At 38.2% G+C, this 16,638-nt stretch overlaps 1 protein-coding gene across 4 annotated transcripts in view; it reads left to right on the top strand.

Moving 5' to 3' along the window:
* Nucleotides 1-369: 369 nt before the first annotated feature.
* Nucleotides 370-16,638, top strand: part of PARP4 (poly(ADP-ribose) polymerase family member 4) — a 94,657-nt gene continuing 78,388 nt past the window's right edge. For 3 of the 4 annotated variants that reach the window (XM_081292095.1, XM_081292093.1, XM_081292096.1), the window contains exons 1-6: nt 370-584; nt 7,414-7,546; nt 10,306-10,507; nt 12,907-12,970; nt 14,540-14,615; nt 15,579-15,692. In XM_081292095.1, coding sequence (XP_081148221.1) covers nt 7,415-7,546; nt 10,306-10,507; nt 12,907-12,970; nt 14,540-14,615; nt 15,579-15,692 — 588 coding nt within the window. In that variant the 5' untranslated portion in view covers nt 370-584; nt 7,414. The other variant, XM_081292094.1, reaches the window with a different exon arrangement.

The raw sequence follows: 16,638 nt of genomic DNA, 5'->3' as shown, positions 1-16,638 counted from the left end.
ACCTACCTCTCTTGAGTGTCTCCAATTACTTTCAAGCCCTACTTTACAAGCATTCCTTCTCCTGTTTCCCTGATCCCAAACTTTCTTGAAACTAGCTTCCCTCTGCACCGCCCCCGCCCCGACCCCATCCCCCACCCCACCTTGTTTCTCAGTTAAATGACAGCACCATTCGTTCACCCTCTCCCAAACTTTAACTTTGTATATATCCTAATTGGCAAAGTCCCGCCTGAAAAATGAAACTGTAACAAAGTGCTGAACGCCTCGAGATGGAAACAGGGACCCTCTTTCCACGCAGCGGGACCTGATTCCCGGGGTGGCCTGGTGATTGTCCCCGCTAGGGGCGCTCTGTCGGCCGGGTGCAGGGCGGAAGTACTGGTGGTGCTCTCACTCGCCCTGCCCAGCCTGGCCGCGCCCCAAATCAGCGCCTGGAACCCCAGGGTGCCGGGAATCCGGAAGCACCCGAAGTGGAGCTCCGGGGAAGCCAGAATTAGGCACCACAGCGAACGGGAAGCCCCTGAGAGGAGGACCCGAGACCCAAGCGCCCAGAATCCCGGGCACCCGGAGCTGGGCGGGTCTTCTGACAGGTGGGTGGGCGCCGCCGGTAACCAGCTGAGAGTCCCCACGGGGATCCCCGAAATCCTGTTCCGGAGGTATCCCGTGCGCTTTCGCTGAGCGGGTTGCACAACTGCCTTTTGCAGTTGCGAAGGGTTTGACTGTGTCAGGTCGGGGACCTGCGCTGTGCTGCCCAAGGCCTCTGGGACGTCGCAGAGTTGTCCTGCGGCCCTGCTCCGCGAGGCAGGTGACAGGACGCCGCGGACGGAAGCGCTCACCGGGAGCCAGCGCCCGGACCTGGGTCTTCGGACTCCTCCAGGGCTGGGGTGGGGGAAAATCACAGTAGGTCACAGTGTTTCTTGATTCCACTATGCCAAACGGCCCTTCTGGATTTCGGAGGAAACCTGTGCAAAAGCATGGTAGTTTGGTGAATAATCAAGAAATATAATCTGATCTTGTAATCGGGGTGCTGGGATAAAAACAGTGTGCGAGTTAAGGTCCAGCGTTGAAAACCTGCAATCAATAAAATTATTCCCTTGGGGAACGACAAATGATTCGTCCAAAGGGATAAAGTGAGTAACTCTCAGCTTCCTTTTCGATTCTGGACTGCTACATTACATTGCATATGTAGCATGGTATTAGGTATGATCAGGGAGAAAGTCACTCTGAATATGTGCGTGTTGCAGATTCTTTTGTTACGTTTGACTCCATCTTTTATTCAATAAACGTTTATCAGGTCCTGTGTGCTTAGAGCTGCTTACTCCATAAAGATTATGTGTGGAACTAAATAGTGCCTTTTCTTTTTAAAGGTTTAAGGGTTTAATAGTCTCCTTAGGGAAGTGCATTATTGGTGTCATTTGAGTCCAACTATGCAAATAGTGGCAGGCTTTTCTATAATTCTGGGCTTTAATTGTTGTGTGAGTTTTTTGATAAGTAAGCATTTATGCCTGCTGCAAATCAAAAGTGATATGCATTCTAGGCACATTAAAGATAAATATAGTATTGGCCCTCCTGGAGAAATTGACATTAAAAGTGGAGAACAGGGAATGATTGTAGTGTGTTGTGTGATTAAAGCTGGGAGGGGTCGCTACTAGGAGGCCCAAAATAGGCAGCCACTCAGAGGAGAAGGGTTACCAGAAGACTTTCTAGATTGGGAGAACCCTGATGCCTTCTAAGAGAAGGAAATGCTAGTGGTAAAGACTAAATCTGTGTGGCTGTAAGTCCTTTGCTCCCTGCTGGACCAAAGGTTTATGGTTAGCCAGGAATTTGTGAAAGAGAGTGCTGAGACTGAGTTGAGTGGAGCATAGACTTGGAAGGACCTGTGCACATTTGCCTGTGAAGATAATCAGCAACTTATCCCTATCTGTCAAATCTCATATGCACATAAGCAGCACTGGTGAGAACATGAATGATTGTGTTTAGAGAAAGCTTTGAAGTAAGGAAGAGGCTGGTGGCACATGTCTTAGGAAATTGTTAAACCAGAAGAGGCCTGATAGAAGTCAAACCCTTCCTTGATATTTCACTAAACTTGAAGGTTGGTTTCTCTGTTCCTGCTCAGCCTCAGGTGCTAAGCACAGGGCAGATACTTGCCAGAAATGTTAGAATTTGGATTTGCAAAAATGTGAATGTACTTAATGCCACTAAACTATACACCTAAAAATGTCTAAGACAGGGCTGGGGTGGTGGGCTTATTAGTAGAGAGCTTGCCAAGTATGTGTGAGACATTTGAGTTCGATTCTCAGCACCGCATATAAATAAATAAAATAAAGATCCACTGACAACTAAAAACAATTTTAAAAATGAATAAGACATAAATTTATGTTAGGTATATTATACCACAGTTTTTTAAAAGATTGAAAAATGTTTATATTTTTGAATTCATTAGCCCAAAATGTATGTATGAACATTTCCCTTAAAGTATATTTATAATAGTGAATAACTTTATTTTATTTATTTTATAGTACTAGGGATTTAAAGCATGGGTGCTCTACCACTGAGCTATATCTCCAGCCCTTTTTATTTTTAAATTTTGAGACAGGATCTCACTAAATTGCCCAGGCTGGCCTCAAACTCACAATCCTCCTACCTTAGCCTCCCAGATCTCTGAGATTACAGGAATGCGCCACCATACCTGGCCAATATCGAACAATTTTAAATAACCAAGTATCAGATGACTTGGAAAAGAATAAAATAAACACAGATCTTATGTAGTCACTACAAATATATTCAAATAATATTTAGTGACATGAAAATTTCTCATTAGAAGTTAAATAGTGGGCTGGGGATGTAACTCAGTGGGTAGAGTGCTTGCTTAGCAAGTGTGAGGCCCTGGGTTTGATTCCCAGTACCACACACACACACACACATACACACAAAAAAAAAATTAAATGAGAGAAACTGGATATAAAATTTAAGTTGTGCATCATCACTACAATGATGTTTGGAACATTTCCTTCACTTTGGGGGCTTTTAAAATTTTCTTTATATTAACTTTTAATATAAATGAAATAATTTGAAACTCTTTTATTCAATAGTTCTACTTATTCTAAGATGATCATCAAAGATACAAAGTTTTAGACATAAAAATGTTCATCACAACTGTGTGTAGTTTTTGTTTCTGTTTTTTACCCCAGGTACTGGGGATTGAACCCAGGGGTAATGCCACTAAACTATACACCTCTGAGCTGCATTACCAGAACTTTTTATTTTTATTTTTAATTTTTTTTTAAAGAGAGAGTGAGAGAGGAGAGAGAGAGAGAGAGAGAGAGAGAGAGAGAGAGAGAGAATTTTTTAATATTTATTTTTTTTAGTTCTTGGCAGACACAACATCTTTGTTGGTATGTGGTGCTGAGGATCGAACCCGGGCCGCACGCATGCGAGGCGAGCGCGCTACCGCTTGAGCCACATCCCCAGCCCAATTTTTTTTAATATTTATTTTTCAGTTGTAGTTGGACATAATACCTTTATATATTTTTATGTGGTGCTGAGGATCGAATGCAGGGCCTTGCATGTGCTAGGCGAGTAGTCTACCACTGAGCCACAGCGCCAGCCGCAGAACTTTTTATTTTTTATTTTGAGACAGTCTCGCAAAATTGCCAAGACTGAACTGGAATTGTGATCCTTTTGCCTCAGGCTCCAGAGTAACGGGGGAATACCGGATCATGCCACTGGGTTTAGCTCATCATAGCTTCTTATGATAACAAAAGTGGAAAAGAAATAGTATATTTATGGTACATATCTAAGATGTGTGAGAACTGGGTTCAATTCTCAGCACTGCATATATATAAATAAAATAAAGGTCCATTGACAACTAAATAAGTTTTTTTAAAAATTATTTTCTAAGAATGCTTAATGACAAAATACTCAAGATGTTGTCTGATAGTAGGATTAGCATTTTGTATTTGCTATAATTTTAATTTTCATAATATTATAGTCCTTAGACTATAATATTATAATATATTTAGCTGATGGAAGAAGTTTGTGGGGAAGGGAATAAAGGCTAGTATCAAGCAGCTTCAGAGGACAGCACAGTCACTTGCCAAAAGGGGACAGGGAGGCCCAAGTTGGGGACCTGATGTATCTGGGATGTGAGTGAGCCATAGAGGTGTGTCCAGGAAGCATAACATTGCATCCTCAATCTGGAGCCTCTGGGATTGAATGTCACTGCCCATCACCTATAGGGCAAAGGGACTAGGTAGGGGAGAGACTGGTTTGAGGATGCTGGATGTTCAGATATGCAGGTACAGGCAGAGATAAGGAAAAATCAACATCTCTGAAGTAACTAGACTTCACTCTGTGCTTAGCTCTAAGGGTCTTCAGAGCTATGTCCTCAGGTACCCCAAGATGACTGGTGACAGACAACTGTGGGGAGCAGAGCATCCAGACCATCCATATCGATCCTGCCCAGTCTCTGTAGCAGCACTCAGTCAGGAATTGCCTTTACAAAGGGTGGCTTACTTTTTTTGTTTATCAGTACGGGGAATTGAACCTAGGGCCTCACATAGAAAGTGTTCTACACTGAGTGACATCCTCAGCTCTAGGGGCAGCTCAACATCTCACCATTTATTTGTTTATTATTAAATACACATTTCAATTAAAAATGTGGTGTGTGTGTGTGTGTGTGTGTGTGTGTTTTGCTGGGAATGTAGCCCAGAGTCTGATGTACTCCATCACTGAGCTACACCCTCAGTCCTACTTATTTTTCTTAGAAGTAATTCTTTTTTATATTGTGAGTGAAAGGACACTTGCAGAGTCCACGCAAAGTCCAAAGACCACACCACACACCAGAATCCTACACAAGAGATTTATTGTCATTAACAGGAGGCACACCAACAAGGCTGTCCCTCTGAGGAGAGCAGCAGCCTGTTGGCACTCACAAAGCAGCTTTATAGCTCACAAGAGGAATCTCATAAGCTGCTTAGGAGTTAAGCTGGGGTGGGGTTGATAGCAGGCATGTGTTCTTGTGGGAAGTTAAGCAGCTTTACTTCAGAATTGAAACTTTGGAACCTCTAGATAAAATGGCTCCTGACCTAAAATGGTGAATCTGATGTCAACAGTGAGAAAGTATGGCACAGTGAAAGAATTAAAATAACCTCAAATGCATACTAATATTTATTTTGTATACATACACATATATTCCATTTATTTAAATAGAATAAACAACTGTATATTTTTTATTAGCAATTGTTCAATTTTTCTGCAGAATGGCTTAATAGAAACCCACATAACTGGGCTGGGGATATAGCTCAGTTGGTAGAGCGCTTGCCTTGCATACAGAAGGCCCTGGGTTCTCTACCCTACCTAGTCCCTTTGCCCTATAGGTGATGGGCAGTGTCATTCAATCCCAGAGGCTCCAGATTGAGGATGTAATGTTACTGCTTCCTGGACACACCTTAGTACCACCAAAAAAAAAAAAAAAGAAACCCATATAACTAATAAAAGTTTCTTTGAATTCATAGAGTAATTATCTGTAAAAACCCATGGTTTTACTATTACATAATGTTAATTTTTTTAAACATTTATTTTTTTAGTTGTAGGTAGACACAATACCTTTATTTTATTTTTATGTGGTGCTGAGGATCTAACCCAGTGCCTCACGCATGTTAGGTGAGTCCTTTTCCTCTAAGCCACAACTCCAACCCCCAAATGTTAATTTTTTAATTGAGAAATAAAGGCTTCTGGACTGGGGATGTAGCTCAGTATTCGAGTGTGTTTTAGTCAGTTTGTTTCATTGCAGTGACCAAAAAATCTGACAAGAACAATTTAGAGGGCTAGGATTCTGTGCTCAAAGGTAGAGCTATTGCTTGCCTCACACATGTAAGGGACTGAGTTTGATCCTCAGCACCATATTTAAAAAAAATAAAAATAAAAAGAACAGCTCTAGAAGAGGAAAAAGTTCCGGAGGTCTCAGTCAATAGATGGCCAACTCCATTTCTCTATGACCAAGGTGAGGCAGAACGTCATGAAAGAAAGGTGTGAAAGAGGAAAGCAGTTCAGGACCTGACAATCAGGAAGAAAAGAGAACTAAATTTGGCTCATCGAGGACAAAGGCATGCCCCCAGTGACCTACCTCCTCCAGCCACAACCTACCTGCCTAGAGTTACCACCCAGTTAATCCATTCAAGTGGATTATTGCACTGGTTAGGTTAAGGCTTTCATAAACCAGTCATGTTATCTATAAACTTTCTGGCATTGTCTCACACATGAGCCTTTGGAGGATACCTCGTATCTAAACCATAACAAAATGTTTTATGCACAATGCCCTAGGTGCAATCCTCAGTACTGCAAAAAGAAAAAAGGTAAGGGGAGAAGGGAAAGAGTGGGAGAGAGGGGGATTTCTGTGTTCTGATGTGCAACTGAAATCTCATTTTTTAAATTGAGATGCATATTATGAACCTGTACAAATATTATTTGTACATAATGTTAGCCATAAAAACTAGGAATAATTCTTTTTCTTTCTTTCTTTTTTGTTTTTGTTTTTTTTTTTTTTTTGGTACTGGGATTGAATCTAAGGATACTATTACCACTGAACTATGTTCCCATATGTTATTTTACTTTTTTTTTTTTTTTTTTGAAGTGCTGAGGTTTGAACCTGGGGCCTTGCACAGGTTCAAAGGCAAGGCAAGCACTCTACCACATCCCCAGCCCAATTTTTATACTTTTGGGACAGGGTCTCTCTAAGTTTCTAAGGGTCTTATTAAGTTACTGAGACTGGCTCCAAACTTCTGAATCCCCCAGTCTCAACTTCCCAGGTTGCTGGAATTATAGGCATGCACCATCATGCCTGGCACAAAGCTAAAAATGATTCTAAAACCAACACATATACTGCAAACTAAGATAGTTATGTTAGCCAGTTTTCTGTCATTGTGACAAATATCTGAGATAAATCAACTTGAAGGAAAGGTTTGTGGTTTCAGAGGTTTGTGGCTTCAGTTCATAGTTGCTTGGCCTGGGGTGGCACAATACATTATGACTAGAGCATGTGACAAAGAAGGCCTATTCATTTTATGGCAAAGGGAGGGAGTGTCCCAATATCTCCTTCAAAAACAAAGGCACTTCCCTAATAACCTTTCTTCCATTGGTCCAATCTTCTAAAGATTCCACCATTTCCCAAGAACAACACCAGGCTGGTGACCAAGTCTTTAAAGGATTATGTCCCCCCATGATCCTTTGGGGGACCATTAAGATCCAAACCATAATAACAATGTTCAGTTTTTTTATTTCTAATTTGATTGCAGTGTCTTTTTAAAAATGTCCAGTTTTCTCTCAGTTTACATGTAGAATGATTCCAAATGCATTTTCAGTTATATTCACTAAGAAGAGATTCCTTAAAATATATGTCTTGAAACTTTTTTCTTTCAGGATGACTGTGGGAATCTTTGTAAATTGTACCTTCTGTTTGAAAGTCAAATACTTACCTCGTCAGCAGAAGAAAAAGCTACAAACTGACATTAAGGAAAATGGTGGAAAATTTTCCTTGTTGTTAAATTCTCAGGTATTTCCAAATTACTGTATGATTAACATGATACCTTCAGGGAACATGGGTCATGGTTAGGAAGAGTAAGCAAAGAAGATTGGCAGCAGGAGAACATACAGAGAAGGCAGAAGAAATTGTAATATCACCCACTGGGAGTTGGGCCAGGAGGGTCAAATGAGGCCAGATGGTCCAGCCTTTTCTTCTCCATGCTCTGGGAGCTACAAAACAATCCCACATGCCCTGTAAATCTGATATTATTGGAGCACAACCAAAGATATAAATAGAAATAATTTCATACTAGCCAGATCTATTCTTGAAGGAAAAACACATACCACAGTCACTTATCAGTAAGAAGTAGGGCAACACAAGGGTGACACCTATAAGAGTGGTTCCTGATGGCAGAAAGAAAACTTACATTATAAATTGATCCTTTTGGTGTTGTTTGTTTTAGGGCTGAAGGAAGCTATATTCTGTCTCTGCCTCCCTTTCTGTCTCTCTCTCTCTCAGAGCATATTGGGAATTGAACCAGGAATGCTTTATCATTGAGCTACATCCCCAGACCTTTTTATTTTGAGACAGGGTATCACTAAGTTGCTTACACTGGCCTAGAATTTGTCATCCCCTTGCCTCAACCTCCTGATTTGCTGGGGTTATAGGCAGGCACCACCATGCCCAACTAACTTCTGTTTTTGAAATGAAATTTAGGCCAAAAATTTAGTTATAGCTCAATGGTACAGCACTTGCCTAGCATATGGGAGGCACTGGGGTCGATCTTCAGCACCTCACGAAAATAAATAAATAAAATAAAGCTATGTGTCCATCCACAACATATATATATATATATATATATATATATATATATATGTGTGTGTGTGTGTGTGTGTGTATATATATATATATATACATATATATATAACATATATATACGTATATATATACGTATATATGTATATTTTATCCATATATGTATATTTATACACACATATGTATATATACATATGTGTGTATATTATATATATAATTTTTTTATATATAAAACACACACCACAGTCACTTATCAGTAAGAGTAGGAGGGCAACGCTATATATATATAATTTTTTAAATCAGTCTGAAGGGGTTAGGTCTCAGACCTGACTGCCCCTATCATTTGCTCCCCTATTAATGAGTGGATAGAGCTGACCCAACCTGTCTTTCCCTGGATACATCCCTGGTATTGGCCACATTGAACCTCTATCTGTTCTGGGAAGCAAGCTCAACTCCAACAGAATACCACAGATGGAATGTCCCCATTTACCTCTAGTTTACACAGATTTGTGTCTGTTTCCCTCATTTACCTGCCTCACCATTTCTGTGGGTAACTGAATAATACATATCTAATTTGTCTTCTGGGTATGGAACTGCCAAAATGGTTTATACTTTTTAGAAACTCAAATACTATGCATGAAGCATTTTATAATTTTTTTTGCCAACCTATATAAATTTGAAATGTGCATGCCAACTTATAATAAAGGAAGAGACAACCCTTTGTATAATGATGAGGAATGAACTCTAAAATACATTTGTCACATGGAAAAGCAAGCACAGCAGACTGGATAGCATACTGTTATCTGTGCACTTACATGTGTGTTGTCTATACATAGAATTGCTCTAGAAAGATAGATGAGAGACAAGTTATAATAGGTATCTCTGAGAAAAGAAAGTTATATATTATTAGTATTTTTAGATATGCTACAATGTGCACATACTATTGAAAATTAAATAAAATTATCAATTAACAAAATAAATAAATGACAAATATCTTTTGAATCTCCCTTTCCATTCCTAAGGAAATAATTAAACAAATGCACAAAGAGGTATACATGAGGTTGTTCATCTCAGCATTATATACAATAATGAAAATTTGAAAGCAGCCTCTAGTGCTGCTTAATCAATTATGGCACATCTATATCCATACTCTTAATAACTTTTGGTTTTTGGAGTGGGAAATGTAGCTCGGTTGTAGAGTGCTTGCCTAGGTCCTGTGTTTGATCCTCAAAATCACACACACACACACACACACACACACACACACACACAAGCCTGCTGACTGTTTTTAAAAATTTTTTTTAGTTATAGATGGACACAGTATCTTTTTTTAAAATATATATTTATTTTTTAGTTATAAGTGGACATGGTGTCTTTATTTTACTCTATGTGGTGCTGAGGATTGAACCAGTGCCTCACACATGCTAGCTCTGAGCCACAATCCCAGCCCCACAATATCTTTTTTTTTTTTTTAAGAGAGAGAGAGAAAGAGAATTTTTTAATATTTATTTTTTAGTTTTGGTGGACACCACATCTTTTTTTTTTAATATTTATTTATTTATTTTAGTTTTCGGCGGACACAACATCTTTGTATGTGGTGCTGAGGATCGAACCCAGTGCCGCGCGCATGCCAGGGGAGTGCGCTACCGCTTGAGCCACATCCCCAGCCCACCCCACAATATCTTTATTTTTATTTTTTTATGTGGTGCTGAGGATCAAACCCAGGGCCTCACGTGTGTGAGGCAAGCACTTCTACCACTGAGCTACAACCCAGCCCTAAAAACCTGCTGATTTTTCAAACATTTTTATGTAACTATAAATTATATTATTTGCAAAATTTTTCAAGTTCTGAGGAAAAATATTACAGACATCATTAAAACAAGATTTTTGTAAGGGTGAAAATTGCAGAGACAAAAATGTACATAAATTTTGTTTTTACTAATACATAATGGATTGACTCTTTTTTTCTTTAGTGCACACATATAATCTTAGATAATGCTGATGTTCTTAGTCAGTATCAACTGAATGCCATCCGAAAGCACAATGTCCATATTACAAGCCCAGATTTTATATGGGACTCAATCAAAGAAAGGAGACTCTTGGATGTGAAAAATTATGATCCTAGTAAGTCATGTGACATCAAACCACCTCCTGAGGAAAAGGCAAGCAGTTCTGGTAAGTATTTCATAGTAAGAATTTAATATTTTATATTAATATATTTAATTAATTATTAATATATTAATAAATTATATTTAATATTTTTAGATGCTATTGTAGGTCTTTGGTTTCTCAAAGAGATAGACAAAGGGGCTGGGGATTTAGCTCAATTAGTAGAGTGCTTTTCTTGAACACACAAGGCCATGGGTTCAATCCCTAGGACCCCCCCCCCACACACACACAAAAAAAAAAAACAGCAAAGAGAGAATTATCCAGAGAAACTATAAAAACAATTAGGCTTCTTATTACCTCAGAAAACAGTAGTGGAGGATGAAAGACTAATTTAGCAAGATAAATAGATTTCTCAGTATCCAGTCTAGTTTGTTCAGATTCAAAATGACTGCATAATTACTGATAATCTCAGAAAACTTGCAGTGTAATTTTAACTGAGAAGGGGAAAAGCCTTTTTGTTAAAAAGTTATCACCACACCTTAATGACTGGAAATTTTATGACGAGCATAATGCTAAAGAACTTTCTTACAAAAGATGATCTCCCCAAAGGAAACATATCTCATTTGTAAAACTAGATTTTATTTTGTAGTCTGGCCAAGAAGAAAGCTTTTGAATATAGAGAAACGCACATCTCATGAGTTACATCAAAAAATTGAGCAGTTCTGCTAAGAATGGTAGGCAGTGCCTGTAATTGTAGCTCCTCAGTGTGCTAAAGCAGGAGGATCACTTAAACCCAGAGACAAGCCTGGAAAGCATAGCAAGATTCTGTCTCAAAAACAAACCAGCTAGGTGAGGTGGCACAAGCCTGTAATCCTAGCATCTTGAGGCTGAGGCAAGGAGGATTGAAAGTTCAAGGTCAGCCAGGGCAATTTAGCAAACCCTGTCTCAAAATCAAGAATAAAAAAGGCTGGGGTATAGCTCAGTGGTAGTGCATTCCTGGGTTCAATTCTCAGTATTCCAAACAAAATAAGTAAAACAAAACAAATAAACAAAACCTCAAATCAATCAGTTCTGATAAATGTTAATTTACAATAAACACACGAGCCAGGTATACTCCTGTCATCCCAGTGGCTCACAAATTCAAAGCCAGCCTCAGCAATTTAGCAAGGCCCTAAGCAACTTAGCAAGAACCTGTCTCAAAACAAAAAAATAACAAAGGGCTGGGGATGTAGCTCAGTGGTTAAGCATCCCTGGATTCAATCCCCACTACTAAAAAACAAAAAACAAAAAAAGAAAACAGATATATATTAGATATCACAATAAATGTTTTGGGCATTGAGGGTGTAGCTCAGTGGTAGAGTGTGTGCCTAACTTACATAAGACTGTGGGTTTAATCGCAGCAAAAAAACAAAACAAAATAATTTTGGCAGGGAAAAACCTCTTTAGACAAGCATTTTGTCCAGAAATGCTGCTACACTCACCAGTCTTTCTACTGTCTCAGAAAATGATAGCTAAAACAGAAATAGGGTAGGAAACTCCTTTTACAGAAAAAACATATTGTTCAATATACATAATTATCTGTTCAGATTCAGTGTTACTATAAATACACTAATGGATGATCTTTTTCATTCTTTTTCTTTTTTGAGACAGGGTCTTGCTGTGTGATCCTGGCTAACCTTGAACTCAGGGCTCAAGTGATCCTCACCCTCAGCCTCCTGAGTGGTTGAGACTACAGGAATGCATTACCATTCCTGACTGGGACTGGGAGTAGAGCTCAGTGGTAGAGCACTTACTTAGCATTCCTGAGGCCCTGGGTTCAATTCCTGGCAATGGGAAAAAAAATGTCATTCCTATTTATCATAGTTCTAAAGATAATGTTATGATTCCTCTATAAGAAAAATAAGAAGCAAAAATTCACATGAAGACCTTGAATTTCCCTATTCTAAACTAATACATTCCCAACCCCTTCATTTGTGCCATTATGACACTGGAAATAATTTTGATCTTGAAGTATATTAGAAATGTATTTTGGGGGGCTCTCAGCAGCATCTAGCACATGAGAGGTGCTGGGTTAATCCTCAGCACCACATAAAAATAAATAAATAAAATAAAAGTATTGTGTCTAACTACAACTAAAAAAATATTTTAAAAGAAGAAATATATTTCTTAACTATGCTTTCCAGGATCCTCAGAAAAGTGCTATGTGAAAATTGCATGACTATCAGTGAGTTTCAATAATATAAATCATATTAGACCTCATATACCCACTATGTTTTCAGTATTTTACATGTTTCCCTTTTCCCACTTGTATAGTTATAACTATGTATATTTAAGGACAACTAAAAAATAGAATTTTATAGCAAATATGCTCCATATTTAAGAATCTTAACAGTTTCAGCAGTTAGGTTAATAGTTGATTACAATAAACCTTTGAGTAGTAAACAAGTGTTTTGTTTTAATTCTAGAAGTGAAAACAGATGATCTATCCCTGGACAATTCCTCGGAGAAGAAAAATGTGGAAGACACTGAGTAAACCAAATATTTTGTAAACTTCAAGCACAGTATTGAAATACTACTTGTAGCCTTCTGTATTATTTTATATTCCTTATCTAACTCCTTAATAAGTTCATATTTGACTTTTTACTTCAACTTATGTAGTGATAATTATTTTTATCTTCTCAGTATTATATAATATTGGATATAAGTATTAGGTTTACTGATTTAAAAAAAAAAGTCCTCAAATGGTAGTTAGATTAGCACAGCCTATTCAATATGTTACCTTTCTGAATAGCCTTTAGAATAAAAAATGGAAATAACAATGACCTTATTTAAGTGGAATATGTGGCTTCTTAAAGCATACTCAAAATAGCAGTGTTAATTAGCCATCACCTTTGGTCAGATTGTATGTATTAATAATAATGTTAAAAGAGAACAAAATCTAAAATTAAAAGTATAGATGATAAGAATTTATTTTCTCATCCTTTATTTTAAAGAGGAGTTGACAGTGGTCCTGAGAGGAAAGATTCCATTGCTGAGGGTTAGAATGCCAACCAAATACAGTGGCCTATCTCCAGACTAGTCTTTTCTTCTCTACTTCTGGAGCATCCTCTTGCCTTCCAGTGCAGGTGCATGCATTCCTCAACATCAGAGCTCAAGAATCACGAAGATGAAACCTGAAATCCCAACAATTCAGGAGACTGGGGCAAGATCATAAGTTCTAGACCAGCCTAGGCAATTTAGTAAGATCTTGTCCAAAATAGACCTTAAAAAGGTCTAGGGGTGTAGCTCAGTGGTCGAGCACCTTCAGGTTCAATTCTGAGCATCAGGGGGAAAATTGTGCAGAGAAAGATGAAAATGCTAATTACGCCAATTTGATTATTACACCTTGTATACTAGTCTTGAATTATCACATAGTATCCCTAAAAATGCACCATTCCCTTTCTTCTTCTCCCCCTCCTCCTCATTGCCGTCCGCCTCCTCCTCCTCTTTTTTTTTTTTTTTTTTTAACTGAAGATTGCACTCAGGTCGCTTTACCACAACTTCAGTCCCTTTTGTTTTTTTTTTATTTTGAGACAGTTTCACTAAGTTGCTTTAGGGACTTTCTAAGTTGCTGAGGCTGGCTTTGAACTTGTGATCCTCCTGCCTAAGTCTCTTGAGTACAATTCCCTTTCATTGATCCACTGGTCTTCTATTTATTTATTGCTTTTTAAATTGGTGCATTACAAGTACACATAAAAGTAGAATTCATTGTGATGTATTCATATATTCATGTGATATAAATTGGTCAATTTCATTCTGCAGTCATTCCTCTTACCCATTCCTCCTCACTTCTTCTCTGTCCCCTTCCTCTATCCCACTGTTTTCCTTTTCATTTTCATGATATTATCCTCCCACCTTTTTCTTCCCTTTTTTTCTTTTTAGCTTCCTATGATATTTTAACAATTTCTAGAATACCAAATTCTAGAATACCAATTTATAGAATACCAAAGAGCGCATTAGAGATTTGTATTTCATATAGAATTAGGACATTTATTTTAAATTTTTGTTTAACCTAAAAATCCATTTTAATGTTAAAATTCTAATTTTTACAAATTTCAGGTTTTATGAAGAAAATGGTGAAATTCCTTATTTTCCTCAAGATTTTGAAGTTGCAAAATATAACACATTAGAAAAAGTAAGAGGCTGGGGATGTGGCTCAAGCGGTAGTGCGCTCGACTGGCATGCGTGCGGCCCGGGTTCGATCCTCAGCACCACATACCAACAAAGATGTTGTGTCCGCCGAGAACTAAAAAAAACATAAATATTAAAAATTCTCTCCCTCTCTCTCTCTCTCTCTCTCTCTCTCTCTCTCTCTCCCCCCTCTCTCACTCTCTCTTTAAAAAAAAAAAGAAAAAAAGAAAAAGTAAGAGTCTGATTTCTATTTAGAAAAAAGAAATTGCTTATCTTCTGAGTGACTTTGCTATTCAGTTATTTTCTCATTGCTTTGAAAATTTTTTCACACCTCTGGGTACCATATATTCCCAAATACGTGAGTTGTTTTTTTTACCCGTCCAAAAAAAAAAAAAGAATGTTTAAAAATTTTAGTGTTTTATTATAAAAGTAATGCATGCTCATACTACAGATTTTAAGAATATAAAATATTAATAATGGCCTTAAAAATAAAAGTCCTCCTTTATGTCATTAATACTTTCCAAGGCTAGATTGATATTGATACCAGGTATTTATGCCATATTGAATTGCTGTTCCTTTTATATTTAAAAGAAAAAAAAATTGACAAAATCACACAAATGAAAATCAATACTTCCCTTCAAATTAATACATCTGTTTTTTTTTTAGATATCTTAGTAAAATATAAATTGAAAGTAACATTCCCCCCTGTGGTAAGAAAAATATGAAGAGTGGTGTAGTATAAATATGTAGAAAAAAATAGAAGAGGAAATAATATTAATAGTGATTTTATCTCTATAGTTAGATTTCAGATAATTTTTATTTTTTTCTTGATTCTTTTCTGTACTTTTCTAAATTACATCTCTAAATGAGCATGTATTATATCATAATTTTAATCAACATTTTCATATGTGGTATGTGGCTGCTTGTTTCTCTAGGGCAGTTTCTGAAAGTGTGCCCTGTTTTCCAGGTAGGAGTGGATGGAGGCCAAGAAACAGCTGTGGTGGAGCTGCAGTGCACCCTGGAGCCTGGAGATTGTCCTTTTCTGGTATCTGCACATTTCCTCCTGGCTGATGGTGTGCAGGTAAAATGTTGATTCCTGTTGCTAACTAGTTTCCTTGAAACTCATTAAGAAACCAGCCAACTGCTAAACTTTTTCTGCTTAAAAAGAGCTTCTCTTCAGAAGAGGATTTTCCAGCTTGCCTGTCTTGATAAAAGCATTTATCCCAAAATTCTGTTAAATTCCATCACTATAAAAAAATACCTGAGATAATTAACTTATGAAAAGATTGGGATGTAGCTCAGTGATAGAGTGCTTGCCTAGTATCATAAAGCCCTGAGTTCAATCCCAAACACTGTGCGCGCGCGCGCTCTCTCTCTCTCTCTCTCTCTCTCTCTCTCTCTCTCTCACACACACACACACACACACACACACACATACAGTTATTTTGGCTCATAGTTCTGGAGATTCTAGTCCATAATATATGAACCCTGTTGCTTTGGGCCTGTGGTGAGGCAGCACATCTTGGCAGGAGAGTGTGGCAGAGCACAAATGTTCGCCTTATGACCAAGAAGCAATAAAGGAAAGGAAGAGACCAGGGTTCTACAATCTCTTTTCAAGAACTCCTCCCTCAGTTACCTAAGGAACTCCTATTAGGCTCCATCCTATTAACCTCCCTCTACTCTGAGGACCAAACCTTTACACATGGGCTTTTGAAGGACATTCAAGATCCAAACTGTAGCATCTACCTTTTTAAATGGAGTGATTTGAACACACACTTCTTTTTTGCAAGTTTCAGAGGTGTCCTGCAGCCACCTATCTGGGAAGATAGCTTACCAGTGTCATGTGTAGTGTGACTCCCCTCTGGGGTTGCACACCCCCAGTCAGACTTGCCCAACACCTAGATGACACCAGGACTCCCATTTGAGGCAAACTCTTCTGTGTTCTCTGGGGTTAATGTTAGGATAACTCGTCACAACGGGGCAGGGATTTCTCTTCTTTTGGGGGGGATGGTATTGGGGATTGAACT

This window comes from Spermophilus citellus, assembly GCF_964194105.1.
Source record: "Spermophilus citellus genome assembly, chromosome: 1".
Lineage (NCBI taxonomy): Eukaryota > Metazoa > Chordata > Mammalia > Rodentia > Sciuridae > Spermophilus > Spermophilus citellus.
This window is presented reverse-complemented; position numbering and strand designations above follow the sequence as displayed.